A 27,269-nucleotide genomic window follows, 5' to 3' on the forward strand; every position below is an offset into this window, starting at 1 on the left:
TAATATATTAATATAACTTATTAATATTACTATACTATTATTATATTAATATAATAATATACTAATAGCATGTATGGAGAGCTAAATAAAAACGTATTCACCCCACAGTTCTACGGGCAAAAGTTAAACCAACAATTAACAAAGGCGATGGTAAAAGGTGTAGTTAAAAAAATAATCTTTTTTGTGTTAAATATTTTGTGTGGCCTTTAGTCTCTTTGGAAGAGTGGACCTCTGTTAAAATGACTTTCTATGTTCCCCTTGTTCTCCTACTGTACATCCTGCGTGCACTCACTGTCCTCCCTTGCACTGCTCTGGTGGAACGAGCTGCTGTACCTGTAATCATTGGGACCATATCATCTCTAATCCCCTTCTAGGCCATCTCTTTATATATTACAATCTATGGCACTGTCTTTCAACGATCAGCAGTACGTGACAGCGGCCCATTAATGAAGATTTAAAGCTTTTTGCTGACCTTTATCCATTTTGCTCAGGTGTTTTGTATTGTAACCCAGAATCATAATTACAGTACATAGCCTGCTTGTGCTATAGTTTCCAGTGTGTTGTTTTTCCCTGAAAATTAAAGGATTATGGCATGGATTATGCCATGCTGTACAGACTTTCCTTTGAATTTATTATATCAAATAGTGTCTAGATAAGTGGACAAAAATGAGTCATAATTATACAATGAATAAACAGTGGTCTTTGAGGACTCTGGCTAAAGAGCTATGCTATACTGTACGTTGTGTGGTGAATAGTGGTAAGGAAGAGGTTAAATACATATCCATGTTCTTCCTCAACTTCTTAGGATGGAATCATGGAAGATTTTAAGTCTTCACTGCCATGTAAACAGAAAGATTAGGCTGAAATTGTTGCACCAAGATATCTTTGATTATTCTCATCACTCTTTCTATAGTGATACACACAAAAAAGGCAGAAAAAGACGGGAAACAATATACAGTACATTGAGATTTTGACATGATTGGTTATGGGAATTAGTTTCTTGTTTTTTTTTAAACTTTTATGTTCATTCCAAGGTTGTTATTTTCTTTAATCTTTATAGATAGGCTTGGGTTTAAGAGAGGATCAGGCAGCACTGAGCAAATAGCCTAACTGGCATATATCCATTTAACTGCAATAAATGGGAATAATCTTAAAACATAATACAGTGAACTTTTACATTTCTTCTGCTTCTTTGTGTGTTGTACAGTATTCCAGCCAGAATATCTCAACTTTCAACTTGATAGGACCAACATTAACAATACTACTGTTCAAAACTGAATGGCTTTACAATTTAATTAGTAGAAATATCATGACTGCAATATGAATAAAATGTGACTGAATAGTTAAGATTGAAAACACCAGTGCCAAAGCACAGGCAGGTGCTCTCAGTTTCCTTTAATCTATACTGGAGCTTTTCAGCTTGTTTCGGAGCCAGGAGGTTATCACACTGCAGACATCTGAGAGAGCAGGTCTATTTACAGCATAGAGACATAGAAAGTGATTGCAACTTCCAGAATTTCTCATATGCTTCACTGTATTACACAAACGCACACATCAGATAAGCACATTGTACTTTCTTAAACATACAGTAGTCACAATCAAATAAGTGTAGCAACAATGACACCTTAAATTGGTGTAATAAGGTGGCACAGTGAATAGCATGCGAGTGTGTCTGTGTTTGTGTGTGTCCGGCAATAGTCTGGTGTCCCTTCGTTGGTGCAGCCTTGTGCATGTTGCTTGCTAGGATAGGCTGCTGCTCTCCAGAGTCCCTGAATTGGATGACACTGTTAGATTACACTATTTCTTTTATATATACAGTATGTACTACTTCTAATAGTCAATCCTAATCTGTAATCTAATACCTAATGTATTCATTTAGATTTATGGATGTGTAGAGCAGAAACCAACTAAGATGTGTTGATAAAGCTTCAAAGTAGTTCTAAGGATACAAAATATATATTGCCAACACTTCGTTGTGTCTAGACTTTTACACAGCTGTGTAGATTTTATATGTATAATGTTAAACTGTATATTTGTCAAATTATAGTTACAGAAAATACATTTTCATTTAAAAGAGATAAATGTTTTCTGGCGCTCATGATTCATTTGAATCCATGTGAAAACTCCACATTTCTTTGCGATAAAAGCTTGTGAAAATAAAAAAAAAGTGACAGTGGTAGTTCTAATGTATGACTATAAATGTTCATTTGGGACCATCTGCACATATTACACTAATTTAAACCTAACAGGAAATGAAATTTATAGATATCATTTTTCAAAATTAAAAATAATCCATGATATGAGAACCTATACTAATGTACTGCACGCACGTCATGTATGAATCACAAGAAAAAATGTCCATGTTTACTTTATCTTTCCTTCATACAGTATATTTCATATACAGTATTGTATATCCTTGTATTAAATTGGGAAAATCACCAATTAAAATTATTTTATTTTTCTGTATGCTAAATGTTTCAATAGAAATTAATACATTAAAAAAGGTCTCTATTCAAATATTGTTCATCAATGTTTGTCTAATTATTCAAATGATTACTTAGAGGACAGTATTTGACATACACAAAATCAATTATTTTCTTCTACCTTTAAAACTCTTTAAAAATCTGGATTCAAAATGTAACAAATGAAACAAGGCAACGTAACTACCCAAATTAAAAGTGACAAAAGTATGAACATACCTGTTATTGGTTACGTCTTAAAACTATTATTTTGTTGAAAACCTGCCAGTCACTGTTAAATACCAAACAATGGTGTGGTATGTGGATTTTTTTCTGCTTTGACTGCTTTCTGTCCCCATAGGACTTGAGCATGTAATTGCATTAAGACAAAAACATATACAAGTCTATTTGCAGTTGAAGAGTCTTATCAGGAGAGACTGTCTAAATCTGAATTCAAATCATTCTTGTTGGGCCTCAGTCTGTTCAGACTTTTCCAGAATCGTCCGCTTATGTGGTCTATCTACTGTACCAGTTCTGCTATAGACAAAGTAATTACAGCTCCTTGCTCTATTTTACCCAAGTATGTAAGACCACAGATTTTGAAATGATTTAAGTAAAATGTGGCAGTAATTGCTCACAAAAGGATATAGCTGTAAACGACATTGATAGTATACCAACAGTTGTTACGATTGTCCTCTATTGTTTGAATCGGGAATCCCCAGTTATGCTCTATTAATACCTGTGTTTAAAGTCCACCTTTTACAGCTACAGCACCTGTACCATTGAAGGGAGACCAAATACCAGTGGACATGCCCACCAATATTTTGAGAATGCTGCAACCTCTTTCAGAATCCTGATCATAATTGGCTACTAACTTTGTCTAGGTTCAGATAAGGGGTATCTGGAGAACTGGGTTCAACCTGCAGTCTAAGAGAGTGACTTCACTGTCTGCACATGTCATAAGTTGATTTTCGAAAGTTATTTTGTGAAGTAAAGCATAAGCACGGTTCTTAGTAATCGTAATTGTGCATCTTAAAACAGCAGGAGGAATTTATAGTGGTACAGAAACAGTACATTTATTTTTATGTTTGACTGAAGGTAACTTCTTTAGTGTGTATTTAATAAATGAATACAACGACAAAACATTCTGTATGAGCAAAGAATATGTTAGGACGTCTTAGTTTTAGATGTTTTTATAGTTTTTGAGAAAACTCACAGTAAAAAACATTTATGTACCAAAGCGTAGTGTTGCTTTTCACCACAGACAGTATTCAGGTCACTTCCATTTTTACAGTGGTTTTAATACTGACCACCACATTACTAAGTCACTAAGTACAGTTTCTACAGTCTCAGTACTGTAAATCTGATCAGGGCTCAGACGAAAACCAGTAATTCAGACAAAAACTGTATCAAGGGAAGCAAGTATGACTGCATCAGTACTGAGATTAGTCTGTGATTACATATTTTTAGATTTAGCTGTGTGGTTCAGGTGTTGTGGTTCAGGTTTTTTTTTTACCTGTATTTTTGCTTTTCACTTCCCAGATGAAACCTGTCGTATTGAGAAAATGCGTGATTTCCGTCCCAGTCTGTCAATTCGATCCTCAGTGCATACTGCCGCTGGCTCGTAAGCAAGAACATAAATTCATTTCCAAGCCAGTGTTCACCAGAAGGACTTCCAAAACCCTAAAAAAAGAAGGTCGCATAATCAATATATTTTTGAGTAAACCACCGTACACCCCCTTAACATCATAATCATCATTTAAAACACAGGAAACTTGGTCTTTATTTTAATAAAGAAATAGTAATTCAATCTATTAATGTTTTGTCTCCCTTTACTATACATGTCATTAAAATTCTCTCATTAAGCTGCTTGCAGTTTAAAATAAATCTATTCACATGTGAACTGAAGTGATTTGCTACAGAAATAAAATCAACATTGAACAGACCTTGCCAGACCTTTTTATGAGTGCACAAATGAAGAACACATGAAAACTATGTATAAAGCATCAACTTTTTATATTTCATTTGTGATTTTTTTCATCTGCAATAAAAACAGCATTTCCTTTTACAGAGTTTAAGGCATTAACTATGATCAAATAGAATATTATGCGCGTACATCTGTCTAATTGAAACAATTATGAACTACACTGTTTCTGACACATAAACATTAGTGTTTGTTGTTAATACATAGAAAATAACAGCATTGTCTACCAGTGCAATCTAGATTTTTATCTTAAAACAGGACCATATGTTTGTTTAACATGTTTATACTGATTGTATATGAAGTACTTGGCTGGCTTTCTGTAAGAGTGCATTTAAAAAAAAACCCATAAACCTCTTTTATATGTTTTCTGGAATTCAGTAAATTAAAAATATGACTTTGTTCTGTGAAATGGTATTACAAATGAACATTTTTAGAATTTTTCACATCTATTATAATCTATAATTCACTGTTCTGTTCCTATGTGATTAAGAATATGAATAATTCTGAAGGGCACCGTATAAGAAGTACAGTATGAAATAACTATACCCTTAACATATTGTAGCTTTCAAAACAGAATGGGCAGGGCTTGACTTGATGAAACAATGTGGCAGAGAGGAAGAGCACCAAGGGGCACACTCATGAGATCTCCATTTTTTCTTTTACATTCATAGCACTTTCTACGTTTTTCAAGTTTTGGCTAGCTTGTACGATTTCCAGGGGTCCTCCTTGCTTCAGTTGGGATTACAAGAAGGGTAGACAAGGGGTCATGTTTCAGGAGAGCCAATGCTATCCCTTGCATCCCCATGGTATTGCTACTGTTTTCAAAGCAGGATCTCAGAACCGACAAGAGGTGCTGTAGGTAGTTTAAAGGACAAATATAAATGATAATGAGAGACAAAATAAGTTAAATACTAAAGAAGAGATCATCTATTTAATCATTTGATCTATGTAATCTATTTAATCTGTTTGTCACACTAATATTGTTAAATTTTGGATACATGAAGGGTTCTCGACACCTTGCAGGTCAAGATGAAATTTTTCTCGGCAGGGCTATTCTGGTGCAAGTTCTGGTGCACTCTTGGTTGCCGAACGTTTGTGAGCTCAATAGTGTATTTGATGTACAACGTTTTGTGTTAAACACAAATAAACACTGATCCAATCAACCCTTTAAAGGGTTTAATCACTGACCTAGCCTGAAGTGATTTTTGACACTCACCAACATCAGGTGAGTATTAATATATTAATTGGCAAGAGAACATGTCTTGTGGTATTGAATTGTTCAAAACACCCAGAATGTTCAATGCTGTCTGAAACTGACCAGATATAGTCCTTAGCATACTAATAATCACCTTTCTCCAGTGAAATATAAAGAAAGAAGCAATTGTATGAAAGTGTCTCTGGTAGTCAAAAGATCTCCCTCTTATTTACTTCTCATGCGCTATCCTATACTCAGTACCAAATACTATCCCAAGTCTGAGGTCAACCGCAGTCTTAAGCAGTTTTGGGCCTCAAATCAGAGTCCAAAGCCATAATTTTATGTTCTTTCTCAATTGTTTTCAATACACATGTCAAATTCTTAAAGCAGTATGATCCAGATATTCTCCAAAACTGATCTACTGTAACTGTGCTGTTATAGATGTTGTATTCTTCACATCATGGGACAATATTTGGAAAAGTTTAAATCCCGCCTCCAAAAATCCTTACTATTGAACAATCCACTTATATTTGCTTCACCAGTAAGTATAAATGTGCCTTACCTTTTAAAAAAAGATATCATAGGAAATGAGTTTCTAGTCCTCTTTGCATACTATGTTCAGAAGGCACATTGATAAGTATTTATGTACTTTTTGGGAGTAACTAGATACAGTATACAGCATAGTAGTTGAATTCTGGAATCAGGTTTTTTTTTGTTTGTTTGTCCATTACAGTACATACAGAGAAGGACTGTTTCCTGATTTCACTTTGTGTTACGGTTAGATCATGACTGAAAAATCTGAGCCTCTCACAGAAACAGATTTGTTACTGATTGACATATCTGACTGCACTTTTGGTGGAGCCTCTGCATTCCCTCTCCTGGCATCATTAGATATTGTCTCATCTTAGTATTATTTATATGGAGCTGCTATAATTCATGGTGCCAGTGGGGGGAAGCCAGAAACGTGCAGTGCCACAACTGATGTAGTCAAAATGCTGGACTTCCACTGTAGATATGGTCCACATTTGACCATATTTTAGGATTTTTTTAAATAGAAAGTCGGAATTATATACAACTGAGAGGGGAGGTATATTTTTTTTGGGGGGGGGGGGGTTTGGTGTTATTGTTATAAACATAAACATCTCTTTACAAAAAAGTACAGGGAGAATTTCTTTACACAAAGGGCAGACGGAGTAAGGAACAAGATACAGTACCTAGCTACTGTATATTATTTAATCATTGATTCATATAAAATAATTCATATTAAAGAATGGTGCTTGCCAGGATAGGCTCCGGTTACTCTACAGCCCGCAATTGGATGAAGGGCTTAGAAAAGGGATAGATTGATAAAAGAAGGGTGTTTAAACAGTTTATCCCATATAATGTCATATTACAGGATAGTTATCATGGACAATAGTATTAATTTGATTTGTGGTAGTATAGATTCTGACATTATTGAAAAATAGTTTGTATTTCTATGAACTGTAATTCTCTCTTAGTTCCAGTGATGGTGAGTGAGAAGAGTTTTGCAGGTACCCCCTCCCACACACACACACACACTTTTCACCATTGTCTTCTTTGTAAGGTGTTAAGTTCCTCTTGGGAAATTCTGCTTCTTAACCTATATTCTGTCTATCAGGGACCTAGGGAAACTTACTCTGTTTCTGGCAATCTGGACCTGAGGCCAACGTTTTGTTTTCAATGCTTTGGCACTTTAGCTAATTGTATTAGAAATGGTTTCAAAGTTATGTTTTATATCATCTGCACTTTCATTTCATGTCAGATCATTCTTGTTGCATGGCCTAATGCATGTCTTCTGAGTGATTTTCCATTATTGTTTTAGCTAACTTTGTTATTTCAGTCAGGAACTAGTTATTCTATCAAAATACTACTCAAACATTTAATGGGGAGCAATATAAGTATTGCATCATGTGGATTAAGCAATAGCAAACCTTTATAAACTTAATTCTACAGAGATTCAATGTTTCTTCACAACACTGATTAAAGCACCACCCTCAAATCCAGCACATTTTATATTGTGTCTAGTGATTAATTTAACTTGTTAAGAAGATGTAATACTGTAGTGAGTTTCAATGACATTAAGACAACATTTGTCAATACTTCTATTGTGAAGTTCTATTAAAAGTTCTGTTTACTGCAGTCAGTAACAATATGTAACTAACACAACATATAACCAAGGAGATAAAAGATAATAACTAACAATTCCATGTCTTTTTGTGGAGTTTTTGTCTGATAGTATTTTTTAGCATTACATTCGTGCAGTAATGGCAACAAAGTAAAATATCACTTTCCACTAAAGCTAATTCTGAAAAATAGTTTCTAAAATATAACCTGTAATACAGCTGAATCACTAAGATCTAGCTGTATTTTAATTTTTCATTTTTATTTAGAAGGCAAAGATTTAAAACACACCACAGGACTCTTTAATCCACGTTATCCAAAAGATAGTGTTAATCTGCCCAATATGCTAAACCTCAATAAATACACTAAGTTATAGTAAATATATTTTAATAATGTGCACATGTCATAAATGTACACCTTGAATTTTTGGATTTGTGCTAATGCTTGAAAACACAACTCTACCCCCCATGTGCTGTAAATGTAACACAGGAGAGTACCTCATCCTTTCAGAACTTGAATGAACTCCAAGGACTTTTGCTTTTTATGTGTATTGCTTTTAGAATTACATGTTCCATTAGGAAGATATAAAAAGGCATACACACAGTTGTTTGTTAATCATAAATACTGTATCAGCTGTTACTTTCACCTTCTTTAAAATGGTCTCTGAAGTTCATTTTAAAGGTTAAACTGTTAACATAGTTCATGATGTTGACACCATTAAGCAGCCATAGCAGCCATATCACCCTGCAACTCAAAACTGGCAACCCACTGAAGCTAAGCAGGTGTGAGCCTGGTCAGTACCTGGATGGGAGACCTCCAGGGAAAAACTAAGGTTGCTGCTGGAAGAGGTGTTAGGGGGGAGTGCTCCCTGCGGTCCATGTGGGTCCTAATGCCCCAGTATAGTGACGGGGACACTGTACTGTAAACAGGCGCCGTCCTTCGGATGAGACGTAAAACCGAGGTCCTGACTCTCTGTGGTCATTAAAAATCCCAGGGCGCTTCTCGAAAAGAGTAGGGGTGTAACCTCGGTGTCCTGGCCAAATTTCCTATAATCCCCCTCTATGAATTGGCTACATTACTCTGCTCTCCTCCCCACTGATAGCTGATGTGTGGTGAGCGTTCTGGCGCACTATGGCTGCTGTCGCATCATCCAGGTGGATGCTGCACATTGGTGGTGGTGGAGGGGAGTCCCCATTACCTGTAAAGCGCTTTGAGTGGAGTGTCCAGAAAAGCGCTATATAAGTGTAAGCAATTATTATTAACATGAACAGTGCACAGGTCCACCTGAGTATATATTTGTACTCCAACCCCAACCACAGTACCCTTGGCATTTTTCTCAACTTTAATCAAATAAACAATCTTGTTTTATAATCAAAATACAGAAATTTAGTCAGCTGCAAAAGACTGGTTCCTAAATCAATAGCTATAGAATGAGTATTAGTTAGAAAACATTATTTATATATTATGATTTCTACCCAGGAAAAAGTCTTCGATATCCAGACTAATTGTAATGTGTCAATTACGATTTCAAGACCTCAAGTGAAATGGATATCAACAGCAAAGTCCCAAACATGTACTTAATGGTGGCGTTTAGTTGAACAGATACAAGAATACACTGAAACAGAAACCTGTCATCCTGTGTCATGAAATTTGCAATTTTGTGAAGGCTGGGTGGTAATATTTTGGCTTAATCTGATTCCTTAGTATCCAAAAGTGAGTTTCTCCATGATACAATAGAGGATATCCTGGCTACTGTGTATAAAATAGGATAGCTGATGTGTGTAATAAGATTGAAACATACTGTATTATGTATTCTGGTTATACCTTTTTATTACAGAGCAATTTCTTAATATTTAATAAAGTTTTCAAGTCTCCTAAATCAGCAAATATAACCAACATTTAACCTGTGTAAAATGTTTACTATTTACAAATGATTCTTGTATTAGGACTGCACTTTGTAACATGCAGTACTACAAAATTTAAGCTTTCTAAACAAATGATAAATGAGCAGTCTTTTTCGATTTCTAATTTTACTAAGTGATCTGCTAGAGAATATTTCATTATAATGATGTAGTATATTTGTTAATTTCCTGTTAAATTTCCACAATGCACTATAATAACATTTAATCAGTATTTTGGCCAGACCTTATCTTAATATAAGGGAAATTAATTCTCTCCATCTCACCATTTTGTACTCCTTCCAGGTCCTCTGGAAGTCTACACTGCCATCTTCCCTGCGTTGAATTACTGTCCAGCCCCCTCCTGCTGCCTCCATGTTACAATATACCTGCTGGGACAAAGAGCAAAACTGAGAAGCACAGATTTTCTCTTAGGTCTCTGTTGCGAACGAAATCTTATTTATGAGAAACAAATTTAAAAATATAATGCCGATCACACTGTTATCTTTTTTAGGAAGATGGTGTTAATTTACATTAGTCTGAAAAAAACACATTTTGCACCGGATTTAACCACTGTGGAATTTTGTTAACTAGAAAAAGACAAAACAACTTTATAGGGTCTGTTCCCTTGACCAGAAGTCAAAATCAATACTCTGTAAGCTTTACATTATTAATGGGATCAATCACCCTTACCTGGATACGATAAAAATCAATAAGAGAGCTACAGGAACTTTCCCTGATCAAACTCTGCTGAGAACAGTAAGCATACTACAGTGATTAGGGAAGTCCTACTGACAGGAGACCTCCTGAAACTAGATTAGAAATGACTGCCAACATTCTGTGGTCTGGCAGTTGCTTGTGTCAATGAACACCTGTTGTTCATACAGGGTTGCCAGATATATTTCAGGCCTTAGATTAATCCCGAAAGAGCCAATAACTACCCCCAGACTGGCTGGACTCCAAAAGGTCACTGTGGCTTTCGGAAAAAAAAAATTAAATAGAAAATGCATGCAAAATGAGCATTTCAGTGAAAATGATATTTCAGAATTCTAAAAAAGAAAATTGCGCAGAATTCAAAAGCAGACAATCGCATCAATGAGTCCAAAAATCGTTACAATGATACAAAAAATAATACATCAAATGTACACAAAATTAAAATCACACTGTGTTATTGAAACGACGTTAATTATAATTTCAGGGAAAACAAACCTCATTGATGAATGCTAAATTTCACTGCATTTTTTCAGCATCATTTAACACTTCAATTTACCTTCTTTGTCTCCAGCATGTTGTTGATATTGATTGAGTAGACTCCACTTTTGTTAAAACCAGCATGATAAATGTCTGCACAGTCTCTGTATCTCTTCTCTTCTTCTGTTCTTTTTGTGCTCCTTGGTACCACTGTTGAAAAATAAATGATATTTCAATTTATATTTTCAATGATATCAATGATATCCATAGTGAGGTTACCAAGCTCCTGCTTGTGTATCATTGTTTGAGTAAAGTGTATAAGTGTGGGGCTGCTATAAAGTTCACAGCAAACCAAGGCCTAGGAATTTAGAAAAACAAAAACTAAGAAAATTATTGTCATTCGGTTTTTAATTTAAAACAATATGAATAATAAACATAACTTCACCTCCAGACTAAATAGGGTATCCTTTGATTTTTCACTGAAATATCTCAATGTGCACAGCATGCACATGGCAAAATGCACACAGTGTTGCAAATGCACATCTGACTAGTAAAACTGGTAATACAACAAGTGCAATGAAAATCTGTTTATCAGCTGTAAAATCTTTTAACTCAGAGCAAAGGGAATCACTAACGTTGACAGGACCTTAATACAACAGCTGTTAGTCTACATCCATCTGTGTATAATTATGGCTTCAGTATTTTGAAACTAAGCTAAGGACAAAATATTACAAGCTATAAATTTCAAGATCCTGTTATAACAAGTGGCTTATATTTACCTTGTGTGTCTCCGTTTTTTACATAGAAATTCTCTCTGATTTTTATAAGTTTGTTAATCTCAATGTCATACTATTGTTTTTATTATTGAAACTGCTTATAAAGAGAGATATATCCAAAACTTGAAATATGTCAGCCTTGTTTAAATTGTTTGATACTTTATGATCTAGAGATTCCTTAAAGAATGCGGTAAGTATTGTTTTAAGGATTTTACAAGATATTGAGTGTCAATGACAAGAATTTAAAACAGTGTTGGGCTGTCAGAGTGTACCTTTGCATTGTGGAGTTTGATGACAAGGGTACAACTAAAATGTACAATGGATTCATTCAGATACATAAATTGTTTCAAGGCTTGGTGAAAGTTTTGAGTTAGAGCTAAACTGGATTTGTTGTAAAATACCTGCATTTATTGTAGGTAATAATTTAATAATAGTAATAGAGACATGGCCCTACTGACCTTTCCAATGGTGAGCCTACAGTATATTCACTCTCTATTGAGCCCTTCTACGACAACCTACAGTTTGTCCTGGAAAACTTTCTCAGGACATTGGTCAGGTAATATCAGCTTCTACTGTCACTCAAAATATACCAAGAGGTTTTCAAATTTAGTATCAGAAGGCAAAATGTAACTTTAACTCATTTAAATAAGGTTCAGTTTAGCAATAGTTTTAATATGTAACAAATATTAAAAGAAGAAAATACAATATATCAACTTATATAGTATAATATTTTCCCCTAGATTTCAGAGATTTTTCCTTATAGAGTATGGAAAGTATGGAAAATGACATACTGTACATAATGATTTACATTTTTATATCAGCCTTAAAACTTCATTCAGTTAGCATTTATGTTGGTTTTCATTATTCATCATTAATTCATATGTGTTTAGTGTTATTGTAAGTAATATCATTTGTTAAATCACTTTAAGTTAATCTTATAGTAACAATAAAAAAACATGAAAATTACATAAATATGTTTATTATCTGGGTATATAGTAAGCAGTAAATTAGTATTATACTATTTCATAGTGACCGCTGTTAAAGCAGTATAGCAGAACCTTATACTGTATTCCTCAAATGTGTTTCTCTTCTCTAATTTTTGTTACTGTAAATCATTTTAAAATATTAATTTGAATGTTGCATGTCAAATAGAAATGTGCAACAGAAAACAAAAGCAACAGACTTGGTAGGAAGCATAACAGGGTTTAAAACAAAGCGGAAATGTAGATAATATATAAACAACTCCTTTGAGTGATTACAAAGAACTCAGAAAATGTATTTTTCAGATCATTTAATGAATTCACTAAGCCACTCCCAGAAATAGCAGTAAACCATTTAGATCTCTTGAGGTTTGGGTAACTTGGTTGTTAATGTGATTAATGGGCTTTATTAGATCAGTAATCGAATATTCCAAAATATTGTGCAGCCAGAGAGGTAAAAGGTAAAGGTCAGTTGCCATTATTGTGAACAAGATTCATATGTGTTATTGAAGTTTTGGTAATAATTAAGTGAAAATTGCGGCTGTAATTTTCCTTAGCACTTCAAACGAACAAGAAAAATCATCATTCAACGCAAAACTGTCTTGAGAGAAAACATGAACTACATGCTTGCAAATGTTATGAAAGATGGGGATAGTTTGTATATCAAACATGGGACTGAATGATCACAGGCTGTTTTTGGTATTCCCAGTATATATTCTTTACATTGATTTAATATGTTATATTGTGTTATACAGTATACTGTACATATAGGTATATTTTTGTGTGGACAAGATGTAGAGACTGGTTATGATCCTGGCCTTGTAACTGAATGCGTTTAAACTTCATTTAAGGTTGAACAACATACTTCATTTAACTGTTCTAGTAAACTACATAGCTGAATAATGGGTGACAATGTACATTGCTTTGGATGAAACATCACTCAGTGCATTCTGTAGGACTGAACTTACAGGAGCTAACTAAACTAATGCTATTAGTTTTTGTTGCCAGATTATATTTGTTCATTTTAAATGAACTGTAAAGCAAAAACTGCTGTTTTTATTTAACCTGTTCATGTACTGTATGCTTTGTTTGAATATACACTTTCATGTAGAGAATTTACAGCATGGTCTCTTCTAGCCAATCAATTTTAAATAATACTATTCTTTTAAATACAATTCATTTAAATCTAATTTAAAGTAGATATGCAATTACTCCGTATTTAGAAGACATTTTTCATCCAGAACTTCAGTGTATTGTATCTGGGTAGAGGTGTGGTGATTATAGTTTAACACAACGATATGATGGCTACTTAAAATATCGTTCACTTTAAAACTAAAAGCACGAGGAACTTTTCTCTTTGAGGAATGTTGCATGCTCTGCATTGATTTCAATGACAGTTACTGAAAGACACAATCAGTATTTTAAATTCTATCAACTCACTGAAACATCATGCAAGGAGCATGTTACATAATTAACTTTATCAGACATCTTTCTCCCAGAGGCCACTGCCCCAAAGTTGAAATCCAGAATGAAAAATTTTAGAAGGGATGAACTTGTGACCTTTGTACACCACACAGCTTGATGTTGCCATGTTGGAAATAATGACTGACCTCAAAGGGACAGTCACAATGTCTCATTTCACTCTCCCTACATTAAGTGAGCCATTCATCTTAAACTGTTCTTTTCAGTACATTGAACAGAAACTCTGCACTCTTGGACAAGCTCAGGCTGAACTGTGTCACCCGACAGGTTCTTATTTTACCTTAAGGGGGGTCTTCTCATTTTCCTGCCTTAGGGGAGTTTTAGAATTTCAGTTTCAATCGTATATTATGTTTTTTTTTTGTGTTTTTAAATTATTTACAAAGCAGTATAGAAAGGGTGCTAATGTTGAGGACTGGATATGTGTTTATTTGCATGTGATTGTCTACAGTATAATAGATAGAAACTGTGTCCATTTCCCTTACATTTTAAGACACCCAAAAAACCTAACACAATTTAAGAAGATTAATTAAGCTGTAAAACAGCTATATGATTGCCCAGACTTTTTCTGCTATTCAAATGAAGATACTTTACTTCCAACCCTTATTAAATCACATGTGGCTAATGGACAGTGCGAATCAAATTGATTATAGTTTTAACTACCCCTTACTGTTCAATTCCTGTTGCCTCTTGAGTTTAACTGGACAAAAAAGAAAATCCTCATTCCCACATGATCACCCATATAGGGAAACATGCATATTATGCCAGCATATGTTACAGTAGATGTAGCTATTGGTCCAATACAGTATAAGACCACAAAAATGTTTGTTGCTTCACAGGAACTTTTCAGATATTGTTCTGTAGGATATATAATATTAGTAAACCGCAGAGTAGATTTAAAATGCAACAAGATCAATTGAAATACTTTACTTTCAGGAATGTATAGAGCTATATGAACTGCTTTTAGGAATGGCTGCAGTGACACAGTATTTTGCCAGAAACTAACAGTAGGACAGTTGTATACTGATGTTTAAAATATCCTTATTAAGTTTAAAATTACTGACGAATACTAAGTATCACTAAGTCTGGCATTCAATCTGAAATACGCATGCCACATAAAATACAAAAAAGTGTCGTCTCGCATGGCACTAGTGTTAATGAATGGCTCTCAGTTCTTTTAATGGCATGTGTCACTGGAAGAGTGAAAGTAATTCCCGATAATGCCTGCTTATTTGGGAAACAGGAGACCTTTGCTGAAACATTCTTGGTTTTGTATGGGAAACGCAAATTGCACATTATGACCCGAGCTAGACCCTAGTCTGGCTCCTTCAAAGGAAACAAGGGAGCCATGCCTTACCTCCTTCTTTGGAGCAGAGGTTAACGAGGCCTTGGACTGTCTCCATGAGGTCTAACTGCTGCTTCTGCAGGATGCTGTTGTTCCCCGTGGCCTTGTTGAGCTGGTTTTCCAACTCCTGGATTATTTTACTCTGACGTCCCACCAAGTTCTGGAGACTGGCTTTCTCATTCCTCAGAACCTCCAGCTCCTCCTTGTGCCTGTCCTCCATCTCTAACATTTTGTTCTCCAGGAGGCTGAAAAGAGGTTATTTGTAGTGTCTTGTTTTTCTCTTCAATGATGATACTAACAATTTGACTTCATATTCAAATACTTTTCAACCTTTTCTTTAGACATTTTATGTCTTTATGTCTTTACAAACCATGAATCTGCTTGGAAAGTCCACCTATTATTTTACCTCTAAGCAATAAACAAATAGCATGTTATCCATACTCGGAGATACATCAGTAGCACTTTAGTGGAGGCATTTCTGAATTAAATCACAAATTTGAGATACAATTTTAATAATTCATTCCTTTACAGAAAATGTGTAGGTTTTTCCTGGATGTAAGCTTTAGCGAAAATGTACACTCTGTAAAACACTACTTAAATTGAAAAAGTTGGGCATTAATCACAAGTTTATTCACAGAGCAAATCATGAATGATTTACCATCATTATGATATGTTTTGTTTAAAGAAATGCCTGTTGTTCAAAGTAACAAAACAAAAAATATATTCATTAAAATGCTAAAAAACAAATAGGATTTAGTATGAGTTTGCTCAAGTGAAACAGGACAATTCTCATTATTAATCGTGGGGTTTCTCAGCACAAAACAGTTATTTTGTTAGAATACAAATATCTTCCATGTTTTTGGTCAAGTCACACAATCAAATAATATTTTTTTTTCTATACAAAGAACAATGTCTTTGTAATGCGTAAAGTTAAGATTCTGGCTATTAAAATGATTGTTCTTGTCATTTGAAGGGTTTTAATACTGAAGGAAGCATACAGTATGTCTCAATTTCTGCGAAACAAGAAACATGGTGCTTTGAATTAATAAATTAATCTCATTGTAAATAAATAGGTCTTAATGAAAGCAACCAATTTTTGCCTTTTCTAATTATACAGTACTTACGGTGCATATTGATTTTCTCTTTGGTAGTACTTACAGAACATAATGTACTTATGTTCCAAGTAAAAAACTACAATACAAAAGCAATCTGATTTTAAAACAACATTTAAAAGTATTTGTTTTTCAAACAGGTGCCACGGGAATTTTATTACAATCTCAGCAGGGATTTTGTTTTGTTCTGTATGGAATGTCTCGAATAAGTGTAACACTTTACCAAAGGGCCATGCTTCTTTTCCAAACAAAACAAAATAAAAGCCAAAAAAAAAAAACAACAAAACTTGTATGCCAACTTCAGTTACAGCTGTATTTTCATTTTGTTTGGACAAATTATTGCACCAGAGTCAGATATATTGAACTTAAAATACTGCATTGTGCTAGACAATGGTATATTTTATATATTTATTTTATATAAATGTATTATAAATTGACAATGATTTTTGTTATACCCGCCCAATCTGGAACAGCCAAAACAAACTCTGAGACCACACACAGGGGAGCATGAGGAGCTGTATGCAGACTCCTCAGGCAGACGCTACTTTGAGTCATTTGTCTTTTGACATGTCACGGGAAAATCAGTCATTGCCTGAGTTTTGCCACTTGGGGAATCCTGGCCACAGACAGCTAGATAAGTGACCTAGGCCCTAACAACGTGCTTGCTCATGCTCCTCTGTTGCTTCAATCCTGGCAGCAGTAGGTTTGTAATGAGAAATTACTCTGCATGGGGATGCTCATTTGATATTATCTTTTGACATTAGACTTGACTGCGACTACACTACAAATCACATACTCCAACAGGCATTAAAAATGCAGAAAATGTTATTGTTTTAAAGTACGACATCTACGAATGCCCTCTCTTCTGATGTTCCTCTTTTGTTATTATAAATTATATTTCAGATACTATTTTTTAGTACTTTTTTATTCTTTCTTATTTAATATTCATTTTTTCACATTCCTTTCTCATTCACACTAGTAACTCCTTTCTTTGTTGAACTTAATGAGGCACTTCCGATAGTCTTATCCCTGTGGCCAGGCCACCTTTCCCCTAGCCAAGTGGGTTAAAGTGAAACCTGTATCTCAAGTTGCTCATCCACTAAATGTCTTAATACTTGCAGTGTCTGTCCAGAGCTATTGAACCACTAAGCTCAGTCTCTTTCTGGGTTTGGAACATGCAGTGAAATGTAAATTAGACTGGAAAAGAGGGGGGAGGATAAGTATAACATTAATAATATCAGACATTTCAAGACAATTGTGCTACCAGGACTGTTGAACACTTCTTTCTAATAGGAAACGTAACATTCTTTGGGATTAACCAAATATAATCATCCTTCTCTGAACCATATGTATAGCTAGCAGAGTTGGGTAGAGATTTTAAAATGTAATCTATTACTATTACAAATTACTTGTGCTAGGGATTACTTTTAATTAAAAAGAAGCTGGGAAACATAATTTAAAAAGGTATCAGTTACACTTATAATTACAATGTAATTACTATATAAAGTAATTAATTAGCTGTTAATACCCATTCTCCATACCTTCTTATTAATTAAAAAAAAGTAATCACTTGTAACTGTCCCCAACACCGGTCGCTGGGAGAGTACCTTGACATCCTTTCTGCCTGAAAGTACTGCACGAATGAACAAGTTGTGGAATGGAGCTCACAGCTGCTAACATCATTTTCAAAGATGCAGCTCTGAGGTGAATTTCAGAATCAAGTGATCACAATTTCATAAAATGTTGTACAAACAGCTTGATTAATCTGGCAAAAATAACTTATATTATCTAATCGTCACTAGGCATTTATGTCGCCAAATATTATGTGTAATGCTATGGCAACTAAAATTAAGCTAATCTATCTTATTTTCCCCCTACACAGGCCAGGTTTACAAAGAAACATATAGATGTGATGATTAGATGCTCATCAATATAATCCATTCTTTTCTGTAAGTGCCAAAACTGTCAGTTTCCTTGTTCAATTTATTCATTTTATTTGTACAGATGATGAAGGTTTTATTCATTTAATCAGTGTTGATAACAGCTTTATCATTCATTTAAAGTCTTGCATTAAATCAAACCAATGATCTAATTTAAGATTTTGTGCGTATTCTGAACCATTTTCTTACTTTTTTTTCTTCCACATCTTAGCATACAGTGTAAGAGAACTAGTGATAACATGATAATTGCAATTTGACAAACTAAACCTTTCTGTTACTATTTTGAAAATGCTAAAAACTTATTTTTACAAAATACAACCCATCCATATTTTAATTTAAATGGTTAAGTCTTGGAAAATGATATATTTATATATATATAAAATGGGATAAGTGCACAAGATGAACTAATTGTACCTGTTTTTTTCATGTAGGTTGCTGATTTCATTTGTCTGTAGCAGTAACTTATTTTCCAGCTTCTTTGTTGACAACGAATTCTCTAGCAATTGAATCTCCAGTCTAGAAGTCTGATTTAAAACCTGTCAAAACACATGAAAGGGAATAAAAATAGCCCCCATTGCATTTATGGATCACAAAAATACAAAATTACATAGATATTACAGTGTGGTAGCCCCAAATGGCTTTCTAAACAAATACTAAGGGTGACATCAACAAACTGAATGAAAGTTAATCAGAAAATATGAACAACTCCAAAAATATACAGTTAATTTTGTCTAGGAAAGCTTTTTCTAAATGTTTTTTATGATGAATGTGTAATTGAACAAATATTTTCCTTGGACCTTTCAGTCAAAATCCTTTCTGCTTTTGGGTCGTTAAATGTGAAATAGCTGAATAAATGGAGTGTGGAATGTGTCCTTGGGGACATACCTGCATCTCAACATCTGTCAGTTTACGTGTCTGCTCTGCTGTCTGGCTTAGCAGACTGGTCCCAATTTCCAGCATGGTAGCTGTGTGGTTGTGGACCGCATTCTGCTGTAGTTGTGCCATCTCTGTCTTCATGTTCTCCTGAATGTAGTTTTCAATCTGTAAAATCAGGCATATGTACGCACTTTAGACATGGTAAGGACCTCCTTTGACATATACTATTTCCCTGTAAAGGCAAGATAATTGTACCATCTACATCTCTCACAAAACGCAACATTGTTTTATATCATTAACAAGTGGATGCAAGAGTATCCAAACAATCACATTCTCAATTGGTGTGGTGTTAGTCATGATTCTGCTACCAGATACATTCTGTAAACTAATTGATATTCCCCCAGGAAAAACAGTTTTCCCGATTCATCCAGGGCCACGTAGCTATACACCAAATGACAATCAATTGTTAACTTCCAATGTGTGTCAAATTAACTCTAAACCCATAATAAGAAAAGTTAAAAATGATATATTAAGAAGGTACTGTGCAGTATGCCATGACTGCACAGAAAATACAGCATACAGGTTTTAAAATGTAAGGCCCCATTTAAATTCTATACACTTTTATATTATGTAAACTATACAACGTCTGGAGAAAATAATGGAAAAAAAGCTTCCTTACAATTTGACAAGCATATTCAATATCACTTGGAATTGGCTAAAACAAATGAACAGCAATAACAACAAAATGTCCACAAACTAGAAAAAGGCAAAGGATTTATGTAATTTACAGTGGAGGAATCTAGTACCATGAATTTGGCAATTCTTTTATTGATTCAGTAACACATCCATTATTTGTTATTGCCTGGATAGTTTAAGGGAAGTACACGGAGATTTAACAAGAGGCATAAAAGTGTAATGGAGGTGTTTTCTGTTAAGAACAAGTGCATGCCAGTACAGTAACTGTGAATATTGTGAAAAAAGGGAAATACTTGCAGTACATTCTTACATGCCACACAAAACAAAATGTGCCCTGTGAGTCCTAGCTATGCTGGATCAAGATCATTCTAATCTAGCAAGCTCGTTAATAAAGCCTTGTAAGTCTAGAGACTTTAAAAATACTATAAAAGTTAACATTTGTGATACATGTTAATATTTTTAAATAAATAAACCCATCCTATTCATAGGAACTGTTTAAATTTTAAAAGGACAGCTTTCCCCATCCTTTGACAAAACACATCATGATGAGACTTTGGGGAATACAGAAGAGCCAATTAGCAAATGAATGATTAGTCCTTTAATTTCTGAGTTGAATTTGAACTCAGTCATTCCTCAGGGGCAATATAAAATTTTACATCACAGCACAATAATATGCCAGTTTCACAGCATGCCACCCAGGGTTTGAAGGGAGTGTTTAAGCATGTAGCTGAAAACAGATGTAAGTCATTCGCTAAAGAACAAAAGGAGACAGATGCTGAATATTCAGCAATGACAACTCCATAGGCGAAACTTCATATCTTTCAGCAGCATGGCTGACACTGCCACACAGAACTGTCACCAAAACCAATGAAGTTAAAAATGGGAGAAAAGAATTATGATTCATTTACTTCACTAACGTACAAATACTTTGTCTTTTTTAACATTCCAAACATACCTGGAAAACAGTGTGATTAGCCACAGATTAATATAAATATATATTTTTTTATTTGCCACTGCAGAAGAAGATGATAATTTTACTACAATATTGTATGCCTTGAAACAATTTTCAGATTTAAGTTAAAAATACAGAAAGGTTATTTAGACAAATCCATAACCTGCATTATTAACAGTTTTATTTTTAATTAAAATTAATGCTTCTGATGCAAAATTGGGTGAATATGATCTGTGGTTTATGGTCTAATCAAAACAAGGTATATCTCTTATCTTATGCCTGCACATTGCACCATTATGACTTATTATACACAACCATTATAACACTATAATGGTTTATCAAACTGAAAATTAGTTTATCAAAATAACATCTCTAAAATACTACATTTATTAAAATCTGCATTTTTGTTAATAATTTAAAATGAAAGATGGTTATGCCCATGTCTGTTAGAAATTATTACAGGCAGTAGATATTTAGGATAATTGAGTGTTTGCACTGAGAATAAGTTTATTGAGTAAGCAAACAATAGTGCAAATAATAGGTGAATGTTCAGATTGAGGTGTTATTAGTGGTGTACTAGGACCACTGCTCTTCTTAATTTATATAAGTGATTTACAGTATATTTTGATATACTGTAGTTAGTACAGTAAATCAGTCTGATTATCAAATTAGGGGAATTAACAAACTATATAGAAGCAGAAAATTCAAGGCTGTGAAAACACATCTGGAAGATTGTTAAATGTAGCAAAGAGTTATGTGTACAGGCAGCAAACACATAAACTATCAATACAGATAGAAGAGGCTACTTATGAAAAAGCCTTAGATGTTTATGTTGACACATCACTTACAATGTGGGGAAGCAATTGAAGGTATTTAAATCAAGCAATGTTATGCTGAATTTATACAATATTCTAGTAAGGCCTCATTTAGAAAATGTGCAATTATGGTCACCATGTTATAGAAATATTGCTGCTATGGAATCAGTCCAGGGAAGAGCAACCAGATACTGTACCATACCAGGCCTAAATGGAATGACCTACACTGACTGACTAAAGGAACTGAACCTTTTGGTATTAGAGAGAGGATTACAAGGTAACTTGATCCAAATATCTCAAGTCCTCAAATGTATAGACAAAGTCAACCCTGGACTGTGGACTTCTTCAGAATGAAAAGGGAAATACCAACCAGAGGACACAGACAGGAACTACAAACTAGAGTCTTTGCAATAGGGCTCAGTCTTGTTGTGCTCTTCTCCATAGTGATTTATTGAATTGGAAATCCTATTCTTTGTATTTCCCCAAGTTGTGATTGATCCGGTCCACACGTTAATGAAGCCCTTGTTTCAGCATGGGGTGAAACATTAACCATGCACACTTTCCTCTGGAGACATGCAGTTTTCCAAATCATCTGACAGTTTTCACATTGTGAATCCCATAGTTCCTGTAAAGTCGAATCAAAATTGTTTGGAGGGATGGTGCTGTTCTCACTTGCATTACAAAAAAATGTGCCTGGCAAGTCCCAGGAGTCACTATTGTAAGTCAAGTCTAGGATAGGCTTACCACCTCAAGACCACCCAGTCCACATGGCTCTCAGCCAACTGGACAGTACCACTTGTGGAACTGCAACTTTGAGATGTCACTACGTGTTTTGAAAGATAGCTCAACACTCAATATTTTATATTACCACACTGCACCTTTATTATTTTTACTGTCAAACCCATTTAAAATCTAGTTTACGGCTGTCATAAAACTGCAGAGTTTCAGACATCTAGGACATATTCTCAAGCAGAAAGAAAAAACTAACAGTACAGCTATAAGATCTAATCTGTATTGCAAACAAAATGTACTAGGGTCATCAAAAAAAGACAAAATTATGAATAATTTGATTCAGATACACATAATATCTTATATCCATTTATTAGAGCTACAGGTTTATTTTCTCAAATTTTTTTTGTTAGATTGGGCATTTGGTCTAAAACTGTTGAAAAGAATAAGCTCTATGGCGCTTAAAAGTACTGGATCTGCACTATATATGCATCCATCCATTTCTTCCCTCACTGTTTTATCCAGTTCAGGGTTGCGGGGGTGCTGGAGTCTATCCCAGCAAATAACAATGCCATTATATCACAGAACATATAAATACACAGACACGGACACACTCACATCAGCCAGCAGCCATATCACCCTGCAACTCACAACTGGCAACCCACTGAAGCTCAGCAGGCGTGAGCCTGGCCAGTACTTGGAACCGAAGGCGCTGTCCTTCGGATGAAACGTAAAACTGAGATACCGACTCTCTTTGGTTAGTAAAAATCCTAGGGTATTTTACAAAAAGAGTAGGGGTGTTACATATCACTCCAATCATAGCCTCCTAATAGTCCCCATCCATTGGCTCACTTTGCTGCCATCGCATCATACATGTGGGGTTACACATTGGTGGAGGGAAGTCCCCATTACCTGTAAAGCGCTATTAGTGGAGTGTCCAGAAAAGTACTATATACTGTAAGTGTAAAGAATTATTATTATCAGTGCCAGTTTTCTCAGAAGCCAATTACCCTACCAGTTTTCTTTTGACTGTGAGAGGAAACTGGAGTACCCAGTGAAAGCCATGGGGAGAATAAACAATCTCCGTGCTAACCACCATTATAAAGATACATTTGCTGTATGTTTAAATGTTTTGAAAGAAATGACTATATTAGGGAAATACATTTCAATTAATCCAAATGTTGCATGGATCATTTGTGCACCTTTTTGGCCTTGATAAATAAGGTTGTCGAATTAATACAATAGGACAAGTAAAGGTTTATTCCATGCTGAAAAGAGAAGAAACACAATATTTCGTTTGTGGAGCCTTCTTCGGGTGTAAAGGTTTTTGCAGCCTACGCATGCTGACGCAGCAGTAAAAGAAATAAGTCAAGGAATTAAGTAGATGCAAATGTAATGTAGTTTATATTAATTATGATCTCATTCAAGTCAGATTTCTGACCTCCAGTTTAATAAAACTGTTAGTGAGTCAAGGTTACAAGCAGATCATTTAAATAATTTAATTTTAAATCCTCAACAACAGCACTTTTAAACTACTAACATATCATCAATGAGAGAGGTGTTATCACTGGCTGAATGATCTAAGTTTGTTGTTTTTTAATGTATCACTCTTTAGTGTTTCATTAAGGTTTTCCTTTTCTAAAATATGGGCGTATTGTATTATAAACCTCTTTTGAATTTTCCTTCGAAAATGCAGTAAAGTTTCCTCCTATGTATGTCGTACTTAACAAAGCAGTTACGATTATCTGAAGCCAGAGATTTCATTTGATCTTTAGAACATTTGCCAGTGTGCTTTGAATATTGTCGGTCCATTTTTGATGAACTATGCAATGTAGATTGCTTGGCAGAAAAAATGGCATCATGCAGAGTCTACATGCTGAGATTTTGTTCAAATCTTATGAGTTTAACCCACTTGTTGGCCCAGAATTCAGGGTGTGGTTTTCATAAGTATGTTGAAAGTAAGCAATTGTGACAGCAATGAATTCTTGACTATTTATGTCTGGACAGACCTACAAAAAAAAAGTCAATAAAGATCTATTACAAATTTAACATACACTATGTCTGACCCTGGTAGGTTATCAGATGGATCTTTAAAATCAGAAGTAAATGGGTTGGACTGGGCAGACATCAGTATCTCATACAGTACTTACCAATAAATCAATCCTATCATAACCCGGAATCAGCTGACCCAAATCAACATTTTTATACTATATGATTCTGAGTTTTCTCTTCCATGTTTGATCTTGTTTCTCCACTTGTGTGAAACTCATCTTGTCTTTCACCACCCAGTGAAGCACTACAGATTAAGACACTATGGGTATTTCTTAGTGTCCTTTTGGGGTATCTGTGGATTAAGGCACATTAAGATCTTAGATGGAGTTCAGCCATTTACTGTATACTGTAGGAGATGGCACTAAGTTCTGTCCATTGTCAGATTGTAGCTCCTGGATAACTGACAAAGAAAAAGTGGAAAGAGACTTAATTGTTGCAAATAATGTTATATAAATGTCACGCACTTTAGATAAAATCATGGTTTGGAGTCCATACAATACATCTTCTAATTGCCAAACCATGAGCTCTGATACAATCTAGACGAAATCGCACTGCACACATACAAGGATAATTTTTGAAGCCTATCCCTTGCTCCGTTTCCCTACACTGCTTTAACTCCACCACGGCCTTTTGGCTTTTCTCACTTTCTGCCTTAGACTCAAAAACTTTACATCAGGCTTGAGCATCACCCATTGTAGTCAGTATATTTAACATCACAATGTACTATAATGAGAAAATAAATCGATTATTATAATGTATCATATTAAAAAAAGATAAATTAATATTTACAGAAATAACCACAAAACAAAACAAAAATGCGCATAAACACTTTGTAAAAAGACATTTGTAAGTTTGAATTTTGCCCAGAGTGTCGTCCCAGACAGATTTCTGACTCACCATTCTAAGAATTCAGTATGAAGAACATAAAAACACCAAATTCTCTATTCAAAAGAAGACCACTTTTTTCCAGATTTTTTTAAAGGCAAATGTAGACTCCGCCATATCATTCAAATTATATATTTAGAATAGCCGATTCTTTTAATATGATAGTGTTTTCCTTGTACTTACGCATTAAATCCAACTTGTATTTATGAAGTCACCTTGGATAAGGACATTAGCTAAGCAAATAAACTAATAAAAGTACTCATTTCAAGTATGTTTTTTCGGCCATAATGATTAACAGAAAGAAATAACACTCTTAAAAAAATTGGTACCAAACTAAATAAATACACTGGCTTATGACTGTAGTATGTGTAGTATGTTTTTTCTGTTACTTGTTGATTTCAAATACCAATAGATTCACTTAAAGTGATTGAGTAAAAACAGAAAAATATTTTATGGAAACAGTCTGAAGTCTAGAAGGAATATTATTTTACCTTTTATTATATGATTTAAGATACATTTGAGACTTACAAAAACATATATAAAATTTATTTAATATGGAGAACCTTCAAAGGCTATTATTATAAACAGCTTGTGAAACATACGAAAGGGATTTGTAATATCGTCTTCATCAATATCAGGAAGTTACTTTGTCAACCAATATTTTGATGTGGGATTTTTAGAAATAAGACGAAAGGCATTTCTAAAATATTAGTGAGGTACACTGCTTTCAATCTGCAATATATATCGCTCTTTGTACATTAAGACAATACAAGCAATTATTATGATCTAATGGGAATCAGTCTGACTCATATTTAACATTCACGACTATCATAAATGGAAAGTACCAAGGAGAACCAAGGGCATACAAACATGCTTTGTGATGTTAAAATACATATTTGCAAGCCATAAAACTATTTAGTGTGGGTGTCATGCTGTTTTGCCAACCAAAACCTTTTTTTCTCAGAATGAGCAAGTTGCTTTATATATTTTCAGAAACAATGACTAAAATGGAAAATAAACTGAGTTTAGTGTATTTTTAGAAGAAATATTGATTCCTTTTTTATTAGCTTCAGAAAGTAAAGTAAAATGCCACACTGGAATTTGAACACTAAACTAGAACAAAGAGTGTCTCAGGTTCATCAGGGGATGAAATTAAATATTAATGTAAACTGAGCTGTGTTTTTCTTATAACTCATTTTAAAATGAACTATTCTCTAATCAAATAAGTGAATATAAATGCATTCCCAAGCTAATCTGGCAGTGAACTACGCATACAGAAATCCATTCAATCTTGAAACTGGACTATCTAATTTCTTTTAAGAGTAATTGACTGCATGAATACCCCAGTGATAAAGCAGCAGATTTCATTTTTTCCATTAAACAATATGTACATTTAAAAAATAGTTTTAAACTATTCTTAGTGATCCTCCCACTTCATTCTTAAATTACATATCCGTGTGAATTCTACAAAACATCTTAGGAAAGGATTAGGTGTCTATGGAAACTAATTAAAAGTTATGTAAATACTGCATGAAATTTGTATATGTATGAAAATACAATAGATTCAGACATGTTAAACACACATTTGTGTACTTTTCATCGGGTAATGATAAAATATCAAACAGCCCGGCATGAATCTGGAGCACTTGCAACTAAAAAAAAAACATTTTAAAAATTCAGTAGTTTGGTTAAACCTTAATCATGATTGAGAAGAGACGAGAGTTGAACTAGTTTACTTCATTGGTCATTATTAACTTTTCTGC

General features: G+C 34.3%; 1 protein-coding gene across 3 annotated transcripts in view; it reads right to left on the bottom strand.

Annotated features, from left to right (window-relative positions):
- Nucleotides 1-27,269, bottom strand: part of angpt1 (angiopoietin 1) — a 99,741-nt gene that overhangs the window by 20,849 nt on the left and 51,623 nt on the right. For 2 of the 3 annotated variants that reach the window (XM_088601910.1, XM_088601913.1), the window contains exons 2-7: nucleotides 19,387-19,542; nucleotides 18,916-19,037; nucleotides 15,462-15,694; nucleotides 10,949-11,079; nucleotides 9,966-10,070; nucleotides 3,976-4,142 (exon numbers count right to left, since the gene is read on the bottom strand). In XM_088601910.1, coding sequence (XP_088458036.1) covers nucleotides 3,976-4,142; nucleotides 9,966-10,070; nucleotides 10,949-11,079; nucleotides 15,462-15,694; nucleotides 18,916-19,037; nucleotides 19,387-19,542 — 914 coding nt within the window. The remainder of the gene's footprint in view (nucleotides 1-3,975; nucleotides 4,143-9,965; nucleotides 10,071-10,948; nucleotides 11,080-15,461; nucleotides 15,695-18,915; nucleotides 19,038-19,386; nucleotides 19,543-27,269) is intronic. The other variant, XM_088601911.1, reaches the window with a different exon arrangement.

Source organism: Lepisosteus platostomus, chromosome 12 (genome assembly GCF_059453375.1).
Source record: "Lepisosteus platostomus isolate fLepPlt1 chromosome 12, fLepPlt1.hap1, whole genome shotgun sequence".
In the NCBI taxonomy this organism is placed as follows: domain Eukaryota; kingdom Metazoa; phylum Chordata; class Actinopteri; order Semionotiformes; family Lepisosteidae; genus Lepisosteus; species Lepisosteus platostomus.